Below are 23,425 nucleotides of genomic sequence, written 5' to 3'. Positions count from 1 at the left end.
TCCCAGGCTGGCCTCCAACTGGCAGTGATCTTCCTGCCTCAGCTTCCTGAGTGCTGGAATTACAGGCGTGTGCCACCATGCTCAGAATTTACTGTTTTCTTAATCCCAGATCCACATGCAACTACTTTATCACATTTATTTTTAGCCAATTATCCTACTCTAATTTTCATAAGCATCATCCTATTCCTGGCATTACATAGCCCATCTTCACTATTTTGTCAAACTCATTTTCTTGATATCTAAATAGTTTATGAAATCTCACTTTGTGTTTTGTGAGCTTGAAACCAGAGTCATCTTTAAAGATTTTTAGGCTGTTCTTACTTTTTTGACTTATGTTACTTGTTGAGCAAGCATTTTCATGATTCTGTTTTATTTTGTTGTATTTTTTTTTTAGTTTTTCAGCATTAAAGCTACACACCCAGGCCTTTAGTTGATGTTGAGAGACATACACATGGGATATAAATAATCTAGTTAAAATGAGAGAAAGAACCTCCACAGAGAAAAGAGAAAGGCGAAAGAGGAGAGAGAAAGAGAGAGAGAGAGAGAGAGAGAGAGAGAGCACTTGCTTACCAGTTTGCTAAGTTGAATGTTGAATTTGTGGCAATTCTATTCAATTAGTACTACTATAACATGTGAACACATGAGAGGAGTGCCTGTGGAGACTACTTCAACATGCTTTGCTTGAAGACTTTGTAGAAGAGCAAAAATTAGAAATAATCAGAGCTGAGGAGAAAGGTCCAGTTTGGAGAGCTAAAGACACGTCAATGGAATTTATTCACACAAGCTGAATACAGATGTGGATAAATTGCCTAAGCAGAATGTATGGTTGGAGGGAAGACTGCTTCAGCTTCTGAGGAATAGATATTCCAAGGAGGGCTGGAAACAAAAGCACATGAGAGAGACAGAAAATGAACAACTGGAATGGAAACAGAACCCAGAGAGGTATCTATCATAGAAATGGAGGTAGAAGATGGTTTCAAGGTAGGCAGTTAGTGGTATCAGATATTGTAGAAAATAGATGTAAATGAACCTCCTATTTCAGGGGCCACTTCTACATGACCAGCTTTGGGAAGAATGTCCAGAGTTTGAAGAATAGGTCAGGGTTTCCTGGGTGAAGACAGATCCCCAAGATAGAAGGGGAGGTAAAGTGAAGGACCACAAAAACGTAACAGTTCAAATTGTTAAAAGAAGAATGAAAACATTCACCAGGTCAAGGAAAATAAGAGCTATAGAGCCAAAAGGACTGGGAAAAGCAGTTAGAAGATCTGCAAACAGAGTGATGTTGAAGCTTAGAGTCAGAGTCAAGCATGTAGAGAAGTGACTGTGTATTAGTAATTAGAACGTCACTGGTGATGATTGGGGGATTCTAGTTCATATTTGGAGGAGCCATGCATGAAAACTGAAACAGAACCAACTGTACAGTTAAAAGAAATGAGGGGGGAATGATAAAAGAGGGAGAGGTTCAAGTCCCAGGAGACAAGAAGCTCAGTTGATGAAGTTGCATCCCTGAAATGGCAGGACAATGATGAAAAGGCAGAAGAGAACAGCAAAGCTTAGTCCCAAATGAGCTTCTGAGAATTTCGACATCAGGAAAATGAAAAAATTGCAGTTCCTCTCTTTTGTCCGCAATGCTGATGAAACAAAGTGAAGTTTAAAAGCACAGTGTGAGAGTCTTGTTTCCTCATTTAGAGAAGTTTATGCAAAACACATACACATCTAAATACAGGGAAATAAAATGTTCAAAAATAAAAGCTCATTTAGTATGACAGATCAACAGGGTGTTTTTAAAATCAGCCCTGAAAAAAAGTCAACTCTATAATAAGGTGGCACCTGAATCTATTAATTATATTTCTGTTTAGTGCATGGTAAATCATTTATTTATTTGATAGAGAAAAATAAACCTCCAACTCCTTTTCCACAGGAAGGATTTTTCCCCTTGCTTTCCCTAAATTCATTTAACTTACTATTCATAGTAGGTACTAGTAATTGTATATCTAATAAAGTTAAATTAACTTATTAGTTAATATATTTAAGGTATATTTCAACAATTAGAATTCAAATAGGCTGTAGAAAACATCTGAGTCTGATTAGGCATCAGAGACGAGTATCTCTAAATATAACTACATTTTAATACTTGAAAGAAAAACTAATTTAGTCATTAGTAAATTAACAATAAATTAAGTTTTATGCATATAAGCACAGAAAGATTACTTTTCTGTTCCTTTCACAGGAACAAAGTAGGCATCTTTCAACATGCTTGAAGACGGAGTTTAGAAATATAAGCATATTTGCCAAAATAAGCCAAGATTTTTCTATTTATAAAACTTAAAAGGGCACTGAAGTTGAGTAAATGCAAGGAAAGTATCAGAGAACATACAAAATTTACAAAGAAAACTGTAGGATAAACTAAATTGTCTTGGATGGAGAGGCATCCAGAGGTGTTCCTGCAAAGGGAGGAGGAACAGGACAGCAGCAGAGGAAGGGGCAGTAGCAGCCACAATGTTATGTGGCTCATGGGTCTGTCATATGCCATTGCCTGGCTTCAAAAATGTGCAGTTTCCCATCATCTGCTTTAGCAAAGAGGCAGATGTCACAAATAATGCAAAGCACTAGATAATGCCAATCTTTAGATCCCTTTACTCTTTGTTGGTGGCTGTATTTGGGGACAAAGGACTTAAGAATCCTCTGAAAGTGCTAACATTGATTCCCACAGGAACCTCTGACATTCAAGCCTATTAAATATACTTTGAATATTCATCACATGCTAGTGCTCAGGTAAACAAAAGCAGAATACTGGAATTAATGAAAAAAGCTGGAAAAGCTGGTGTTGGAGTAGGTGATCCTAGCGTCAAAGAAAAGTTGGAAAGGAAGACAACGGGGAAAACCTTTCTCTGAATCTTTTTTTTTTTTTTTTTAAAGAGTATTGTTGATACCAGGAGCAGCAGAAATCCAGGTGCACTGGTTGTATTTGTGACTCCCTTCCTTCTGCCTTGGAATAAAAATATCAGTGGAAATTATTCTATAAATGTGGCCATTATGCTTTACTTCTGCTGATACTGAAGTTCGTTTTTATTCCCTGAGGATACTGGGGAAAGAGGAAGGGAAGCAGTAGTCTGGGCAGAATGGAGACACCAGCCTGGAATTTAACATTTTCTGTAGGCAATCTCTCCATGGGTAATTTAAAGTGGGTTCTTTGAAAAGCTAGAGATTTAATAATTTTCTTATGAATTAAAAAATAGGTGTGTGCTTTTCCTTTCCTCTTTATATAGTAGCCATTTAAACATCTTCCAGTGTTGGAAACATTTCTAGCTTAAATATTTCAGCACTTTGAAAATTAAAAGGTTTAGTATTTAGGGCAAATAGTTCCTGTCCTATTTCACATAGCAGGGCTGAATCTTTAATGTTCTGACATCTCTGGGCACAGAGACAACCGCTGCCATGCTTAACAGCCACATGGAGAGTGAGGTAACCACCAGCAGCAGAGGCATTGATGTTTTTCTCTAAGTTATTCACGGTCTTTAGGTCCCACAGCACTGGTTCCTACCTGACATCTCCTCTCTGCCACATTCAATTGCTGCTGTTAATTCCATCGATTTAAAAAGAGAAGTCCTGCTTTCTGCTTGCCTTTAAGGGAGACAGGAGGACTGATATATTTCCTTCACATCCATTCCAGGCAGTTGATGACATTTTCAATTAAGTAATCTTGTTTTTTTGTTCTCTACTTTGCATTATAAATATGACTGGACTATAAAGGCATAGGTACCTGCCTGTATTCATGGTATACACACACACTACACAGACAGACATATGCACACAGATACACTCACACACACACACAAAATGCAATGTAAAAAAATGCAACACATTATATATGTATCTTCAGTGTAATGTGAATGTTTATATTTATAAGCACACTAATGATGTGCATTAATTTTTATGCATATATGTGAACATTTTGCACCTAAAATATATTTAACATGCACAATCAAATGTTGAGAGGCCAATTGTATGTAGAAAAGCCATATTTAGTAGATTTTTTTGTCAGTTAGGACTGATCTTAGTCCATGTCATGAAACAAGATGAGTAAATTTGGTCAAGTAACTTAACCTATCTAATCTATAGAATTTCTACCAAGAATAGTAAAAGCTTATGTCATACCATATCCATGGGATATTTGTGAGATTAAATGAGATCAAAGGCCATAGTGCTTGTCCTTGTTTTAAGTTTGGAACAGAGCAAAAGACGAGTATGTGCACATTTTTGTGGTGTTGAGAATGGAGCCTAGGGTTTTGTACATGCTAGGCAAGTGCTGTACCAAAAATGTGCACCCATATCCAACTTTATATTATTTTTATATGCACATATATAGTCATTATGTAATTAGCTACAATTGATTTCTTGCCTATCTGAAATTGCTAATAGTTAATTCAGACCATTTTATTTTTATTTTCAATACTTTAAAAAAATCTTCCCAAACCTATAGACTCCACAGGTTTTCTAATTTCATTTAAATGATCATAGAAATTTCATGTATCAATTTCTATACTAAATAAAAACAGTAGTGGCTAAATCACTATATTTGGAAACAGTGACGGATTAGTTCTTTAAAAATTTCATCTGTTATGCCATTTCTTTTATACAGGTATATGTTTTGAAATGTGATCATTAGGTCAAAAGCTATCATTCCAACCTTAAACTAGCAAACCAAATGTTCTGAACAAGCTAATGTGCAAAAAATATTAACTTCTGGTGTACTAGGGAAATGAATACTTTAAAAGCTCTTGTAATAAATATTAATACAGATTGTGTAGGTATGTATGCATGTGTGCTTACCTATTCTTAGATAATGTATTTATTTTGACAATTTTAAGATAATATATAGATATGGATATATAGATTTTTATTAGTTTGTGTTTGTAGTACATAATGATTACATTTACTGTAGGGGATTGGTACATGTATATGACACATTTCAATTCCCTTCCACCCCCCTCCTTCTACCTCCTTTTATTTTTCCAGCATCATACTCATTTATTTATCCTATAAGACCTTATAAAGTGAAGAATTATATATGTAAATTGAAAACCAGACTAATAGGCCAAAGAAGACATAAAACATAAAATACAATTGTGCTAAGTCATTGTACACTTTTAGATACACTAATTTACAAGATTTTCCTCCTTTTTTCTATTATGTCTTTTATTTTGTAATACGTATTACTATATATATAATATATATGGTATAGATAATATATATTATAAATGTAATATAGTGTATATGTAATATATGTAATCTAGTATATATGTTTTATATAGAGAGAGTTTTTCATATAAGAGAAACCATGTTATATTAAAGCTTGTGTGTCTACATATATTTTCTTATAAAATCTACTACACTTACTTGGAATAATAAAGCTTACTCATTCATCCATTGTTATGTAAATAAGACCAAGTTTATCATTGACATCTAGATTGACAACCAAAAGTAGGACTGTTGTTCTTTTGGAACTATTGATTATACCTATTATCAAAGTGGTTAATGGTTGATACTTTCCATATATCTCCAAAACACTTCCAAAAGATGCTCTTACTAATTTCTATATGTTACTCTAAGACTATGCAATATGGCTCAGGTTTTAGATTTTTATGATAGGTGAGTCAACAAAATTATCACAGGCCCACTAATGCCAGAGTTTTGCTAGGAATTGGGGAAATCTGGAGAGTTAATCCAGACTTGGTTCTTATCTTATACTGTTTTCATTTAGCACAGAGGTAGGGGAAGTGTCAGCAGCATTGACCAAATAATTTACAAAAACATGTAAAATTGCAAATGTGATCAGAAAAGAAATATTAGGGTCAGAACTGTTTAACTAGTAAAAATCAACCGGATTTGGTGAGAGATTTTAGATGGTAGTGGTTACAAGAAATAAGGGTGTAAATTATGACTCAGATTTCTGATTTTAGCTAGTGGACAAGTAATAGTGTTTGAGATAGGAATACTTGCAGAGGATCAATTTGAGGTTAGAGGTAGGTGATGGTTTGATTCTGACGTGTTGTATTTAAGGTGTCATTGCAATAGTCGAAAGAAACTGACAAGTAGGCAGTTGTCCATCTGATTCTGGGTTCAGAGAAAAGACCAAGGAAGGTGATGTACATAAGTGAAGTCTTGAGCATGGATAAATCTTCTAGGAATAGTACAGATGAGAAAATAAAAAGATTAGCAGGACATTCTGAAAAGCTATAGTATGGTTGTAAAAAATTATGTTAATGGTTTGTGCATTTGATTATAAGCACAATACCTACAATTAAAAACAGTAAATCAATACATGTATAAAGCAAATAAAGTTGATAATAAAAATATTACCCTGTTAATAATACTTATTTATCCAAAAATATTTTTATTAGTCTGTAACAAATTTGTATTCAGAGTTAGTGACTTTGATGGCATCAAAATTGGATGTGTTGGCTTGCTAGAAAAAAGATGAACAGCACTGAAAATTGCTGATATTGATGTTTTCATAATTTGGGCATTAACTATTAAATACATACATATTCTTATACTCACATTCACGCTTATAAACATATACAAAATATTGAACTCAGGGATCAAGATTTTTAAAGATCATAAGCTAGGGCATGGTATTTAATAATTTTTTTTCATTATTTGTTCTTAGAAATTGCCAGTGTTAATTGTGTTTTATATATCTTCTCAATTACAAAATCATTGAAGCTTTTGTTGAGCAATAAATATTTTAGTTTAGGTAGAGTTCCAGAAATAATTAATTATTTTAGAATTCACTTTTTACCCAATTTTTCTGAAGAAACTTCTGCATGCAAATAAAGATAATGAGAAAGGTGTCTTCACCAGACATATGGTAGAAACACTACAAAAATGTATAACTAAATATCATTCTCCATATTACAGAACATGCAGTAAACTGGACGGTGGATACAGTACTGGTTATGATCAATTGCCACTTCTTTGAATCTTTTCCATCTTTTTTTTGGTACCGAAGATCAAACTCGGGACCTTGTGCTTTCGAGGCACACAACAGAACCACTGAGCTAATTCCCCCTCCCTTTTCCATCTTTATTTATCAGGAAAGAGGTCAAAATAATAGTTTGAGGGGAGTGTCCAAGCACAGCCAGATGACTGCCCTGTGTTACCAAGAGGGACTTATGCTGAGTGCTGAGTGCTGGGTGCTGAGTGCTGTGAGCTAGCCAGCTCCCAAAGGCTTTGTGATCACAGAACTCAAACAGTACACCCAGTGCCCTCTGCATCTGACACATGCAGCCCCCCTGCAACTGCTGAGCTCTGTGCATGTCCGTGGCCATCAGGTGCCTTCCTCTTTCTCCTTTCATCAGTGCTCTGTATTTCAGACCCCATAGGGTACTGGGATTTTTCCCTGCTGCAAGAAGTGGAGTGCATGGAGCTACACTGTTGATGTTAGCTTTGGAATGGGTCTGCAATCTAAGGAGGATAGACCATAGACCCTCTGTGAAGCTCCGATTTTGTGTGCTATAACTAAATGCTCTAGCCCTTAGACTGTTGATCTTTTTCTGTACTCAGTGACCTGGAATCATGTAACGGTCTCTTCCATAGGTGGCCTTTTCCTGCCTTTGAACCTTGGTCAGTTTATGTTCTGTTTTATCCTATGGCACAACCTGACCATGTAGTGAAACATGAAAGAGTCAACTGTACAAGAGGAACTAGGCATTGCTCTTTTTCTTTCTGTCTGTCTATCTTCTATCTATCTATCTATCTATCTATCTATCTATCTATGCTTTTGAATACTTTGATTCCTTGATGATAAGACTTGCTGACCATTGGAATGCCCCAGTGGTAAAGGATGTGCCAATTGTAAGTCTAGAATATCTCTTCTTCTTTTCCCTTACTTTTGCTACTACTATGAGAAGCATGTTTAGAATACCTTACTGGTTGTAGGAGAAGAATGAAACTTACCTCGTGTAGAGCAGTTCCAGCTATAGAGTCCCTGCCAAGAGCACAGTTTAGATCACAGTTCCCAAGAGACTTGCTGATCCTTGAGTGAAGCCAGCAAAGAATGATGCAGTTGGCTTGGAAGAGGCATCTCGCAGTCTTTGGGAAGGAGTACAGGTGCCAGTCCTTGATGAGGAAGAATGAGAACTTTCACAGGTTCAGAAGTAGAGCCCTCCTCTGTTACTTCATTATTTTTTGGTTATATCTGCCAGTGTATCTCCATCCGTGCTCTAAATCTCATTTATTCCCTAAGAGTCCCTATCTTGGTAAAATGTTCTAAATTTCTGTGGGGTTCAGTTACTCCTAATGAAATTGCCCTCAGATTTTAACTGTTAATTAACCATGCTCAACTTATTGTTCATTTTTCTCTAGAAAAATGGCTTTTCAAAGCATTGAATTCCATTTTCATTGTAATTGCTATTTCTTCTACATGCCTCAAATATTCGATACATAGTACCAAACCAGGCATTTGCCTCAGCCAGTATAGCATCCTAGTGTACCGCTACTAAGAATTTTAACAATTGCACTGCCACCTTGTGCCCATTGTCAGCCAGGCAGAAAATAGTTCAGCTCCAAAATATCATCCTGGTGTCTGCTTTCTTGAGCAGACACAGTTTGTCCTAATATCAATTAGTCCAGGATGAGTTCATCCCTAAGGTGGTTGGGAGCTAAAGATTAATATGAAGGAGGCTTATTAGGGTGTGGCTCTTGATACCAAGGGAATAGAGGGGATAGAAAAGAAGCAGGACTGAACTGAAGTTAAACTGAGTTGCTGTCATGAGGGTGGCCTCTGCTAACCCTACAAAGAGTTTTGACCTGGAGCAAACCTTAAGAGTTGTCCTTTCATTGCTCACAGATTGTATACAGTTCATTTTAGAGAGGCAGATAAAGCAGTCTGGGGGAGGGGGGCTGATGGTTAAAGTTTTTCTGTGTGTGCAATCCCAGAATTTGTGTATGTACTTTTTGAAGGGGAATCTCGGCTGTGTACCATAATGTCCCCAAACTCAAAATTACAACTAAGTAAATTATGACAAAAGGAAGATTGTTTATTCAAACCTGAAACACATTTCTGTTTGCTATTATTCTGTAGTCTTGCAGTTTAACATAACCTTGTGGGTGTACATTTTCCTGCGTTTCCTACATCCACATGCAACATTGTAATTGGTTATTTTATTTTTTTAATGCCTCTTTCTAGTCTGAGAGCTCTGTGTAGAAAGATAGCATGATTGGGCTGGGGATTTAGCTCAGTGGTTCCGCCACCTGCCTCACAAGCATAAGGTCCCAAGTTCAATCCCTGGTACCAGAAAGAAAGAAAGAAAGAAAGAAAGAAAGAAAGAAAGAAAGAAAGAAAAAGATAGTCTGATTTACCCATATTTTTTCTTATTCACTTTGCCTATATATCAGTAGCTTCATAAAGTTTATGGGATGGCTATTGAATGGGTAATGCCACCCAGTGATGCCACCCATAAACTGAATGATACTTATTTTTCAAATTGTCTATCCAATGTTTTCTCCATTGGTTTTACTTTCTCCAGAAGGTCCTGTATTAAAGGACAATAACCACTCTGTCCCCATTCTACTGTTTTCCCCCTACTCTTTCATTTACATGTAAACATCTTTAAGTCTTAATATTTCTCACTATATTTTAAGGGGACAACATGGACAGCAAAGGAACCTTGTTAGGTAGCTAACATTAGCCTTTCCAAAATACCTCATCAATAGTGAAGTTAAATTATTTTTAGATTCTACTTATCCAAAAATATTTGTCTTCTACCAGAGTTAATTTCCAGGGGGTTGAGGCTCAGCTCTCTTTAGTAATTCTCATGTTCTCATGTCTTTTATTTTGAATATGAATATTATTTGTGTAGCCTATTTCTGATCTCCATGTAAATTCAATTTTTTGAAGATGAGATTTCATATCACTGTTAATACCTGCAGACTTCAAAAATTTTATAGTATATTTGGAAAATTCTGTTGGTTCTCAGTAACATTTCCAGAGAGAGAAAGAGAGAGAGGAAAAAATACATTGCAATTTTCTTTTACTTCAACATTTATGGCTATTATTTTTAAGTTCATTTTCTTGGCAATGGAAAACGTTACTATTTTTCAATAGGATAGTAACCAGTCATCACTAACTATCAAAATGTAGCAGAGGGGGCTGGGGATTTAGCTCAGTTGTTCCCATGCCTGCCTCAAAAGTGCAAGGTCCCTAGTTTGATTCCCGGTACCAAAAAAAAAAAAAAAAAAAAAAAGTAGCAGAGGATTTATTCCTTTCCTATCTTCCAGTTCCTTGAAAAATTAATGTTTTTAGAAGTTACTCTAGAGACGTTTACAGAAAATTATTGATTTAGAGGGAAGTATATCATAGGCATGCATTGATTGAACATTTGGGAATGGGTGGTAGTTTTATTGCACTATCTATGGAAGAACCATCCTCCCAGTCCATAGAATGTGTTGCCTACAGCCCCAAATCTGTCACAAAGATTGATGGTGCATTCACATGTGTAAATACTGAATAATTTCTCTGGTGTGAAAAACTAAAAATGTAAATAAGGATCAAAATGTATAATTGATATTGTGAAAATAGAAAGAAAAGGTTTAAAGGAGTAGGGGAAGTGGGAGGGGAAGGGGAAAGGAAAGAAGGGAAAAGAAAAAATATGAGAAAAGGAAAAACATGGACACAAAGTCTTTGCAAATAGGAAAGGGTGGAGGGGGTGAAGGGAGGGCTAGGAATGGGGAAAAAATAAGAACCAAGATACATCATGTGAAGGTACAAGATCCCAATGATGAATGTAACTGTATTGTATACCTAAAATGTACCAATAAAATTAATGGAAAAAAAAGATTGATGGTGCAAAAGCTTCACAAGACAATTCAGCTCAATATGCTGGGAGATGTTTTTACGAAATTCACTGGAAGGCTCAGTCTTAAATAAATACCAAACTCTGCCATCACAAAGTTTCCTCTAGTATAGCATTGGTCTATCATGAGCCCATCTGGATGCCTTTGTAATAGAATATTGTTCCTAGTGATATTAATTTTGTAGCATAAATGTACATATCACATAGTTTTTTGTTATAAATTTGAAGTGAAAAATTGTTCGGAAGTTATTTCGTAATATTAATAGCCACATACTGGAAAACTAAAGATGAAATGTGGTAATAGTATATAAGAGTTGAGTTGTATCTCCCTAAGATTCTGATGTTGAAGTCCTAGCCAGGATACCTCAGAATATGACTCTATTTGGAGATAAAGTCTTTAAAAGGGTTCTTATAAAAAACGCGGTCATTGGGTTTGGTAGTAATCTAATATGACTGCTATTACAAGAAGAAAGTTGGACACAGACACACAGTAGGGAAGAACATGTACAAACAGAGAGAAGACTGTCATTTACGAGCCAGGGAGAGAGGTCGGAAAAGAAACCAACCCCGTTGACACTTTGATTTGGGGCTTTTCTAGCTTTCAGAATTGAGGGAAAATAAATTTTTCTTATGTTAGTCACTCAGTAGTACTTTATTATGACAGCTCTAGCAAAATAATATACTTTCTGCAACAATAAGAAATCTCACTGAATTTTTATTGTGTGTTTAGATACAGTTCTCAAAGCTTGCTGTTCAGGTGAAAGATGTGGTCATAATTACAGTGAATTCATTAATAAATAAAACTGCATTGGGAATTTTAAAGCATATTTGAATTTTCATAAACTACTACATGTCCAAGAAAGGTAACACAGCCAACCATTATAATAAATGTTTCTGATTTTTAAAAATAGCTTTCTGTTTAAATGAAAGTAAACAGAAGAACAATTAACGTTTATTTTTCCCTGGTGTAAGTATCAGCTTATTTTAAAGCTAAGTTCTGAGATAGTTGAACAGGGGACTGGACTACCAAGATTAAATGAGCAGAGTCCCAAGAGGAGTTTATTGTAAAGCAAGAGTCACTTTTGTAAAAGGATCACTGACATTAAGAAACTCTATCTTAGGATATCATGTCATGACTTTTCATAAATGAGTCCTTCCATTAAAGAAATCTATGTTATCTTAGCATAAATGATTATGGAAATAACGTTGTGTCATTATGATATAGAGTAGTGCAAGGTGCAATGATTCAATTTAAACAAAAATTGCTGTTGGTGTCCTATGGCTTGCCATTTTCTTGGCAGGCTTTCACAGTATTTGATCAAAATGGATACAATGTGTTTTAAATGGAATTATATCCCTGCAAAACTCTTACATTGAAGTACTAACTCTCAGTGTTTTAGGAAATAGTGTTCTTAAAGAGTAACTAAGCTTCAGTGAAATTAGATGCATGGTCTTGAATCCATAGAGCTCGTGTCCTTATAAGAAGAAGAAGAGAAACTAGGGGTGTGAGTGCATGGAAGAAAGAGTATGTGAGGACCACAAGAACACAGCCACCTGTCAGGCAAGAAGAAAGTCCTCGGGAGGAACCAACTTTCCTTCTACCTTTACCTTAGACTCCAAGAGTGCAGAACCATGAGAAGATAAACTTTTGTTGTTTAAGAAACCCAGTCTCTGGTGTTTAACTATGGCACCCTTAGCAAACCAATGCAAGGCAGGTCTTACACATCTGTTGAGAACATAGGAACTCACATGGGGGAATCTGTGATACTTTCTGAAAAGAAATAGTTTTCAACACTGCATTTTGGTTTCCTATTTATAGAAAGTCAACAGTTTGTGTTATGTTCGACAATATAGGATAAGGTCTGTTTCATACATGTACAATTCCAATTTATGCAAAGTCACTCATTTATATTCATGTTATCTTTTTTCTTTCTCAATCATCAAATGTATTTGAGGAAAGGAAAAATCAGCAGATAATTTAGAATCCAAATTTTTTAAAAAATGTTTTTGTAACAGAATAATAACATTTATGATACGATTTTTAATGGCCTGAAATACTGCAGTAATATTTAACTGCCCTCTTAAAATTTATTTCTGAGTATGGACTCCCCATTATGCTGGTAGAGAATTATTTTTCATTAAATGTTTATAGACACAAGCTACGATAGTTTCATATAGGGAATTATTTAAAGAACTATCTAAATACCCATCATATCTTTAAAGTATAGAGTCAAAAAGGGATTGACATTTTTATATTTTCTATTAATACTGTGGCTTTGGTTTTATATTTTTGGTTTTGTATTCTCCAAGATTATTTGTGTGTGTGTGGGATAAATAGTTGCCCTAGAACCAATATTTTTTTAAATGTTTGAAAACACAATACTTAGAATGACAATATGTAATATGGAAAAAAGTTACAGAAATATATTAGTTTGCATATCAGGTGACTTAATTTTATTTCAGCAGAAATTTTAGAGAAGGTATAAGAATTGTAGTAAATAGCAGTAGTATTTACTCTCTCATCCACGATGTTACATAGAAAAACAGAGTGATACAGGTAAATGCTATTTGAGAGGAAAATGTAGCCATATTGTTTCATTTCTTCATTAAATTCAGAATAAAAGTAGATTAAAGTGAATTTCAAAAAATTATGATGTATAATACAGCAAATACCACTTTGTGAAACATATGTGACTTTTAAATATTACGTTTACAAGTTCAACAAAAGGTTATCAAAGTCCGTAAAGTCTTATTCCAGAACACCAGTATCTCTCAGCGGTTAAGTGGACTTTTTGCAAATGGCTAGAGTTGCTCCACTCAGTGTCATTGGAGCACCCGCTCCTTTCTGCCTTGTGCAGTCCGTCCTTCAGGCATGTCCTCCATGCCAGAAAAGGAAGGTGCAGCTGTGCCTTCCAGGCTCTGAGCATCCACCTTTGTATTTCCATCAAGGTAGGCTGCTCCTGTTGTTTCCCCATGCCAATGTTTGATGCCCTTTCCAAATTCTCTTAAATACAAACGTGGCATATTTTTAAATTGATCTACGCATTCTAATAAATCACTCTCAAAATGATCTCATTTGTCTTGGAAAAGCAGTGATTTTCACCATGTTAGAAAAGAAAAAAGGAGATAGATCTATTGCAAAAGGAAAGGTGATGACGAAATGGAGGGAGGGATGGGGAGGAAGGGGTGGGAAAGATGATGAAAAAAGAATTGAGATGTGTTTTATACATGTACCAACACCCCATGATGAATGTGATTGTTACGCACTCTAAAGGTGTACTAATAAAAATAAAAGCTAAAAAATAAAATAAAATACATGTTGGATAATATTCATTAAAAAAAGAAAAGTGTAAATTTCTGTTAAGTGAATGGATGCCTTTAGTGTTTAAGAGTTGCATCAGAAGAGGCTGTTGAGCTTCCCCTAGTGAGGAAGTCCCTTGGAGGCCTGGGTTTGGGCAGACTGTACAGGACTGCCCGCAGTCACACTGTCAGTCTGCTTCTCTACATCTGCTGCTAGGAATTCCTTTAATACCTTTTCTCAGATTCAAATATACTCAGATTCTGGGTGCATGTTCCAATGTTTTAATTTGGTATTTGCTTGCTTTGTAGCTTTTAGCACTTGACAGAGGTAATAGATTAGGAAATTCTAAAATAGATGTCTTCTGCCTGAAATTATTCCGATATGAGACTGCTACATAATTGTTATTATTATTCTTATTCAAATTCTCTTTATAATATTCTGCCACCACCTCATCATCAGTGTTAGTAACCTGTAAAACTTCTGCACCATCAGGTTCATTAGTTTTTTCATTTTTCTCCTTTTCAGCACTCTGCACAATCACATTATTGTTGTCATTAAGATCCATTCCACTTGTTCTTTTATTCTTTGTATCTGCAGATTCATTCAGCTTATCTTGCACATTCATATTTTCTACCTTCTCATCGTTTCTGGCTTCATATATTCTCATTTCTTTAACTCCTGTAACATCCTCTTTCTGATACTTAGGAGTGGATGGCAGATATGGCTGTAGGAAAGAAATGTCTGGTTCTTTATTTTCCAGAGTTTTAAAATGTTCCACCAGTGATTCAGTTTTAAATTCAGAGGATAGAGGAGTTGTCATTTCAGGTGGCCATTTAGGCTTATTTATTTTGAGATCGCCTTCAAAGGGAAAGTCTTTCTTAGGCATCTCCCTGCAAGGAGGCCAAATGATTTTTAATTTTCTTCTTTCCCCCAGTTTTCTCAAATCATCCCTTTGCCACTCACTGTCACCAGCATCTAAATGTTTTGCAAGATCTTCAGGTATGAGAGTGCTTGCTGTGGTGCTTGTACATATACTTGGTTCTTCATTGAGAATAAAATCCACTGAATTGCTTTGGTTTTTGTAATTCCACCTGTCTTTATTCTGTTTGTGTCCAAAACTGTCATCATAATTTCCTTTAGTTTTAAAAAGTTGTTTAAAGTGAGGTTTACAGTATATTTGTCCATGAAGTGATACATAATTTCCCAAACTGCCAGAAAGAAAAAAGAAAAACTTAGCATTTTGTATATTTACTATAAATACATAGAAAAATTAAAGAATTATCCACTTTAGTAATGATTCAGACTCAATACAGTTAACTTACTAGCAATCAGAATGACTGTATTAATTGAACAATTCTATTAAATAATAGCTACCACTAATATGTCTCATGATATATATCTTGAACTATTTACAATTTTATGATCCATGTCACTTACTGGTATAATATAGTGGTACATTCTATAATGCAAATGCAGTTATAGAACAGTAAGACTAAACCTGTGCTAACAATGATTTATGTGAAGGGTTATAACTTTCAATAAATCTTGAGTAGCGCACACATACATGAATCAACTATGTGAATTTCCTTGTTAGCTGTTTTTTTAATTAATCAGAAGGTTTGTTTATGCTATTGTTTATAAGCCCCAAGAAAATCAACAAACAGAATGCTTGATAAAATTAAAATCACACATAAAAATCAGCATATCAGGTAAATAGTGGAACCTTTGGGGAACCTTTACAACAAAACTAAGTGACAAGGTAGCTTGAAGGGGCTAAGAACAAACCACCAATAGGCACAAGACCTCCATGACAGTCTCGTCTCTATGGATGACAGGAGGGGGAGTAAGAAAGGTACCTGATGGATCTGAAAATGAGACAACAGAACAAGTCAATACTTCCTGGAAGTATCAGAACCAATCAGAGAATAGCTCCCAAAACTGGGAGGTTTTTTTTTTTTCCTTTTCATCTTTCCAGTAACCAGTGTTAAGAATGACTGAAGAGATTTGTAAGCTGAACTCTCAAAACTCACCTACCATGGATCATTATGAGAACAGAACCCAAAACTGAGAAGGAAAAGTAGGAGTGGGATGAAAACTGAGCAGGATAATGACAACAGATATGAAAGAGATCTGGATCAAGATGAGAGAGTGAAACAAAAGGCCATGAAGTCCCAGAGGTCTACTCACACTATTAATTTCAGCAGTATTTGAAAAGTAATAGAAGTAGGTCTGTGAAATCAGAAAAGTCACCCTGAATGTCATCTCCTTTTGAAGACTGGGAAAACTAATTTCTTATAAAAATGAGTGACACAAATCTATTGAGGAAATGGTAAGCAAAGTTATTTTGACAAAGTGAAAAAGTAAGATGCATTATCCTCACAAGTAATGAAAACATGCCACAAAACATGCTCTAAAACAGATAAACAAATTTAACTTTGGATTCCAAAATGAACTAAAAGACATTAAGAACATGGTATGGCTGGTATCTAGATGTCCCCCCAATGTCTCATCAGCTTGTGGACCTTTTGGAGGTGGCTGATTCTAGGGAATGATACTGGGATTAAGGGTGTGTAATATTAGACTAGTTCACTAAATTGGTTTAGCATAGATCTGAGTGTGGATAATAGAAGCCCTATCCTGGGTGTGTGTGGCACCACCCAAAAGGGTCCTAGCTTGGCTGGGATAAAAGGGAAAGGGAGGCTTACTGCTTGTGGGTTGCTGCCTTCTGCCTGCTATGCCATGAACTTTCTCCCCTGTGTTATGTCTCTGCCATGCCAACATGCCTCAGAGCCAGCCAGCCATGGACTGGAACCTCTACAAATTATGAGCTAAAATAAACCTTTCCTCTTTTAACTTGCGGGTGTCATGTATCTTTTCCCAGAAATGAAGACGTTAACTAAGACAGAATATGATAAAAAAAAACCTGAGAGTACAAAATGAAGGAAAATTAGAAAAGCTCATAATAACCTCAGAAATCAGAAAATAGAAATCAGGAAAAATGGAAAAGAAAACATTCTTAGCAATAAAAACCAAAAGAAGCACAAGATCAAATTAATGTCATAGGATATTAAATAGAAACAAAAGAACATAAAAATGAAATTTTAAATGCTCAAGAGAAATAAAGAAATGTGAAGGATTAAAGAGAAAGAGAAAGATACTAAAGATAGTTTAAAAATAGCCAATATACAGATAATGGGAATTCTTAAAGAAGAAAACTAAAGTCATAAAACAGATAAAATATTCAAAAGCTGTAATTGAAAGTAACTTTCTTGTTTTAAAATAGTATGTAAAAACATTTTGAAAGAACACATGAGGCAATTTTCAGTATTGACCCTGAATAATCAATGCCAAGAACTATTCTAGTAGAATTACTGAACTTTAAATAAAAACGAAAAGAAAAAATTCTCTGTAGCTTAAGAAAAAATGTCTTATTAGAAAAAGAAAATTACATTATCATCAGACCATTCTAACACTTTATGCCAAAAAATGAAATAATGGATTTAAGATATAGTCAGTGAAAGTCAATGTATGCCAAGGATTTTAATTTCAGCAAAATTGACTTTCCACTACAAAGATCTCAAATTTTTATCAGTATGTAAGAACTTAGAGAATACTGCTCTCATGAGCCTTTTCTGAACAAAACAAGCTTCAGTGACCAGCCTGACTATTAAAACAGCAACATGAGGATTTATGGTAGGCATTCATATTTGCTATCCTGAACTAAGATGATAGGAGGGCAATAATGAAACTATGAGATGCAGTGGCTGTATGATTTTGCACTGAAGATATAGTGTAATATAAAAATGGGAAGTGGGTGAATGAGGAGACAAAATGTATTTTTAAAAAATATTTTGATTAAAAAATTGGTCACTCTTATGGATTTTTTTACTCAAAAACTGTTATACAAATAAATACAGAGTAGCCTCATTCTGTTATCTCCTTTATGTCTGAGAACTGAGCCCTAAAGTGGAAAAAAAGAAATAACAATAATACCGAAGAAGAAGCTAAGTAGAATGGTTGGTTTTGAATTATTTTGAAATACCATTATGCGTTTATAATATAATATATGTAAATATTTATTAGCCCTTTCCATTCACAATATTTAGAAAAAATGAGTAACCTAGTAGAACGAGTATCATTGAGTATTGTTGACTTGAAATAACATTTCTCACTAAAAGAAACTAGGGGTTGCAGAAATGGCTGCATCTAGGTCTGGGACAGAAAATGTTGAAGATAGCTTAGAACATCTAGTTCTACCAGACAATGAGGAGGTTCTCAAATATTACTAAGGTCTTGTCAAAAGCACTCTAGAGAAAAAAAAGATACCCACTGACCAGTCAGAAGGCAATTTAAGCTTCAGTAATTTTTTTTTTTGAGACAGAGTCTTGCCTTATAGTTCAGGCTGGCCTTGGACTCATTATGTAGCCCAGGCTGGTCTCCAACTCGTAGCAATCCTCCTGCCTCAGACACTTGAGGGCTAGGATTATAGGCGTGCGCCACCATGCCTGGCCCTTCAGTAATAATTATTGTTTGATTGAACTCAATCAAATAACAGTTTTTCTTAAAATGTTAGTTACCTTCTGGGAAAGATAAAGGACAATTAATATTACTGAATAAATAATCAATATATTAATTGGTAAATAAAGGCAAAGAGTTATGATTATTTTGTATTTCCTCCACCAAATGTACCATTGTATAAAGAAATAGTAGATGAGAGGAAGTATTTCTTTGTAAAAGTATTTTAAGAAGTGAAAAAGAAATGATGAAATTAGAATATTACATTTTTACAAATACTAAAGAGTGAATATAGATAGATATTGAGTCTTAATATTTTCTGTAATCACTGAACAAGAGACAATTAGATGTTATGTGCTTATTCTTCTCTTGCCAACACTACTTACATGTTCTTGGGAAAGGAATAATAATCTAGGTCTAGCTGAAAGTTTAGAAGAAACAGAAGACAAAAGAGCATGTTGGCCTGCACTGAGTGTGCAACTGTTAATGCCAGCATCAACAGTTCTACAGGTCATATGTCATGGGTCTTCACAGACAAATTGAAATAAAAGAATGGAGGAGAAACCTATGGATTTAGAAGGACTTTAAAGACATACCAAGTTTAAAGACAAGACTAAAGTATACTGTTTAGGAAAACATTTGGAAAACAAACTATAAAAATGCAAGAAAGTGATTAAAGAAAACAACTTATGGGAGAGAGAAAGGTGTTTGTGATTAGGACAGGTTCATAATGGAGGATGAGGATGGTGGAATGGCTGCAAAGCTGGATTTCTTAACCTTGGTAGTGGTTACAAAGTGTTCACTTTGTAATAAGTTATTAAACCATATATTTATTTAGTTTATTTGATTTTCTGTATCTGTGAACATATATATATATATATACACACACAATCAATATTTTTGGATTCTTATCATATGTCACCCTGTACTAGATGTTTGGAATGCAAATATGAACCCAATAAATGCTAGGGACAATTACATTAGATTGTGTTAAGAATAGGGCAAGCACAGGGGATTTTGTGGGAGCGTAGGGAAAGACATTTGACCCATTCCTAGAGGTCACAGTAAGCCACATGGATAACATAGTCTCGGTTGAGGACTGAAGAACGAGTGGACATTAGCCAGAAAGATTTGTGGAAGTCGGTTATGGGAAAAACCTCCAAGGACTAGGATGACATTTGGGACCAGCTATTTATGAGAAAGAAAAATAATGATTTGGGGGAACGCAAAGAAATTCAGTCTGCATGAAAAGTCACATGTAAATAGGATAAGGTAAGAGTACATAGAGGTGTTAGCTACAAGGGGCCAGGTCTTGAATTGCCTTTTCATTCATGTTTCCATTTTAGATGCTTTTGGAAAGGGGAAGCTATTATAGATTTTAACTAGGTGAGTACCTCAGATTTACATTTTAGGAAGATAATATTACCACATTATGGAGCAAAGCATTGAGGCAGATTTTTTATGGTGGAAAGAAGTGCTGAAGATCAGAGACCAATCACCCAAAAGAGTGTTACAGGAGTCCAGGTGGGAGATGACAGATGTTTGAAAAATTGCTGTGCTATGGGGATGGAGAAAAAGTACAATTCAGGAAATATTTGTGGGGAATAAATTACAGGGCTTGGTGATGGCTTGGATGCAAGGAATGGAGGAGAGGAAGAAGTCAAAAGATAACTTTATGTATTATTCACTTAATGTCATTTACTTATACAGCAGCATATGGACTATACAGTCAGAAAGGTAATTTTTGGTGAAAAGCAAATGAATCATTTTGAGTTGGCTGTACTTATGGAAAAATCTAATCAGAGAAATAGTTTTATTATTTAGATTTGATGTACAAATGAGAGATCTGAAGAGAGATTTCAGAATCATTATCACAGGGATGATAACTTAAAATCATAGAAATGGATGGGATTCACTGGAAAGGATAGAAAAAGTAACAAAAATATATTCCTATAACAGAATTCTGAGGAACTCTTAACATTGTATTGATGGAGAAAGAGTCACCTACACAGTTGCCTGAAAAGGAATACTCAGAAGGGAAGGAAAAGAATGGTATAATGTGTTGTCATGGAAACCAAGGGAGAAAATGCTGCAACAAGGGGTGTTGACATTGTCAATTAAAGCCAGAAAAGTTTTAGTCTGAGAAATGCTCATTAGATTCAGCAAAATAAATCCAAATTCAGTGTCTCAAACTACAGCAAAACAAATGCCATATTCATTTAAATGCATTTACTTCAAGAGTTTTGGAGAATGAGTGCCTAGGTAATTGTGCTGATAGAGTGCTTCTATTCCTGTAAGAGAATAAACAGAGTTTTTTCCCTGACCCATCATGGATTGTATTCTGAGTTTCTTTTTAAGCTTCGATAGTCTAGCTCAAACCTAGTAAACTCAAACCTGACACCTGTTTGGGCATAGGAAGTTTTTACTGGCACACAGCCATCATACTCAGTCACACTCGTGTTCAGGTGTATGTTGCTCTTGTACTCGAGTGGAAACTGAGTACTGACAGAAACAGACCTGTGTGATCCCTAATTCCCATATGTCACCTTTACTGGATTGGGAAACATCTAACACTTGGTGAAGCACACTTCCTGGTGAGCCTGTGTGTGTTGTGGAAGCATGACTTTCTGTGCTATCTATGCTTCCCCGCCGCTTTGTCTATGGCACCTGTCCCCTGACCTCTTCCCAGGCTCCATGAATCAAGCAGCTTTGCTCCACCACCACACTGTTCCACTATGATGCTCCTGCCTTGGAGCCAGCTGATCATAGACTGAATCGAGCCAAATTAAGCTTCTCCTTCATTAAGTTGTTTGTGCTGGTATTGTGTCTCAGCAATGGGAAAGCTGACTGACATACATTGCAAGGTAGAAATTGTTCACTATCTTGGACCTTTATAGAAAAAGTTACTGACTCCTAATCTAAAGTAGAATTTGGACTAAAATACTAACTTACAAATTCTGATTTGCATGTGACTCTCAGTTTTTCTTATCTGTGTGATTTCTCTGTTTGAATCAAAAAGCATTCTCTGGATTGGATTAAGAAAGCAAAATTCCAAAAGGAAAAGGTTCATAGCAACTGACCAATAAAAATGCAACATAAACACATCCCATTGTATGGTTGTGTTAACTGATGGTAGCAGCAAGATCTGGAAAAATCTGTGTCTGCCTAGAAACATGATGTTGTGCATACACTTCAGGCCCTTTGAATATTTGTTCCACAGACCACAGTTTACCTCAGTTTACTGTTGCAATGGTGGCATCGGAAGCAGGATTTATGAAAACTCTGCTTGTCTGCTACTAGGCATTCCATTGGATAAACTGTCTTTTGACAAAGTGCACATATTTCCTTGCCGTGGAGCAGCGGTTTCTAAAAATAAAAGTTTGCAAAGGCTTATATAGTATTATCTTCAATCACAATGTTAAAATATGACAAACCAGCAGCAGTGTTAGTTGGCCATGAAGTTAAAGTGGAAACTTCTAAATCTATTGTCTTTCTGTTGCTCTGCTGAATATAGCCTATACTCTCATCAGAATTAAGGTCCTAGTACAATGATTAATATTACTCTAGTATCTTTGCTATTTACACATTATACACATTGACTTTTATTATTACATCAAACATGTACAAGTAAAAATGTCCATTCACTTTACTATGTTAAATATCAATAGTAAACTCAGCCATCGGGGGTCCCAAGAAAACTTTTCATTCACTATAGATAATCCAACTTTCCATACATATAAAAATTTTATCTAACTTCGTCCAAAGATTTTTATTTACTTTTTAAAATTTTTCATTAAGTTTATTGGTACATTTTAGATAAAAAAATGCCTGTCAACTGGAGACTGGATGAAGAGATATGTTTTTTTTTATAAAATGGAGTACTACTCAGCCATAAAGAACTAGAAGCTAGAGACATTTATAGCTAAATGGATGCACATTGAGGGCATACTCTTAAGTGAAATAAATAGTAGACACGTGTAAATACCGAATACTTCCTCTGGTGTGAAAAATTAAAAATGTAACTAAGGTTCAAATGGTATAATTGAAAATGTGAAATAGGAAGAGAAGGTCTAAAGGGGTAGGGGAAGTGGGAAGGGTAGAGGAAAGGAGAGAAGGGAAAGAAAAAATATGAGAAAAGGAAAAAATGGAAACAAAGTCTCTGTAAATAGGGAAGGGTGGAGGAGATAAAGGGAGGGCAGGGAAATGGGGAAAAAATTGGTCCAAAGATTTTCAAAGCTTTCTGAACACATTTTTTTCTGAAGTACAAATGTATTTTTTAAGCCCAGGACATTGTATAGTGTTTATTTTCTTAACAACTTAGGGTTGATTCTATGACACCAATTCTTTTCTGTAATATAATAAGATTTGTGTACTTTGAAAGGTTCAGAAACATATTTTCTTTAATGATTTCAGATTTTAGAGCTATTTGGATTCTCACATCTGCTTTCCATACTTTCCTTACTTCTCTTAGTACCTACAGTCACTTCCTGTTTTTTTTTAGTGTGTCAGTCCCTGTAAAGAATGGTGGTTACATTACTAACCAGTGTTTGTGTAGTAGTTCAGATTGACACAGAAATTTCACTTGTGTATTGGTTTTTGGAACAATTCTGTGAGGATAATTAGGCTTTCATATTAATTGTATTAGTCAAATATAAAAGCAAATATGCTCATGTTTCTTTATACAAAAAAAAAAAAAAAAAAAAAAAAAAAAAGAAACACACCACAAAACAAGACCAAAACATACTTTAGG

General features: G+C 35.1%; 1 protein-coding gene across 2 annotated transcripts in view; it reads right to left on the bottom strand.

Moving 5' to 3' along the window:
* Nucleotides 1-13,282: 13,282 nt before the first annotated feature.
* The window catches only part of LOC101708131 (xin actin-binding repeat-containing protein 2), an 87,799-nt gene continuing 77,656 nt past the window's right edge, over nt 13,283-23,425 (bottom strand). For both annotated transcript variants that reach the window (XM_013076931.3, XM_087199883.1), the window contains 2 exons: nt 21,908-22,041; nt 13,283-15,368 (listed from right to left, as the gene is read on the bottom strand). In XM_013076931.3, coding sequence (XP_012932385.2) covers nt 21,947-22,041 — 95 coding nt within the window. In that variant the 3' untranslated portion in view covers nt 13,283-15,368; nt 21,908-21,946. The remainder of the gene's footprint in view (nt 15,369-21,907; nt 22,042-23,425) is intronic.

This window comes from Heterocephalus glaber, unplaced genomic scaffold (genome assembly GCF_053883595.1).
Source record: "Heterocephalus glaber isolate CG9 unplaced genomic scaffold, H.glaber_assembly_v1.0 deba00000347, whole genome shotgun sequence".
Classification (NCBI taxonomy): Eukaryota; Metazoa; Chordata; class Mammalia; order Rodentia; family Bathyergidae; genus Heterocephalus; species Heterocephalus glaber.
The sequence above is the reverse complement of the archived record's forward strand: the minus strand, read 5'-3'. Positions and strand labels throughout refer to the sequence as shown.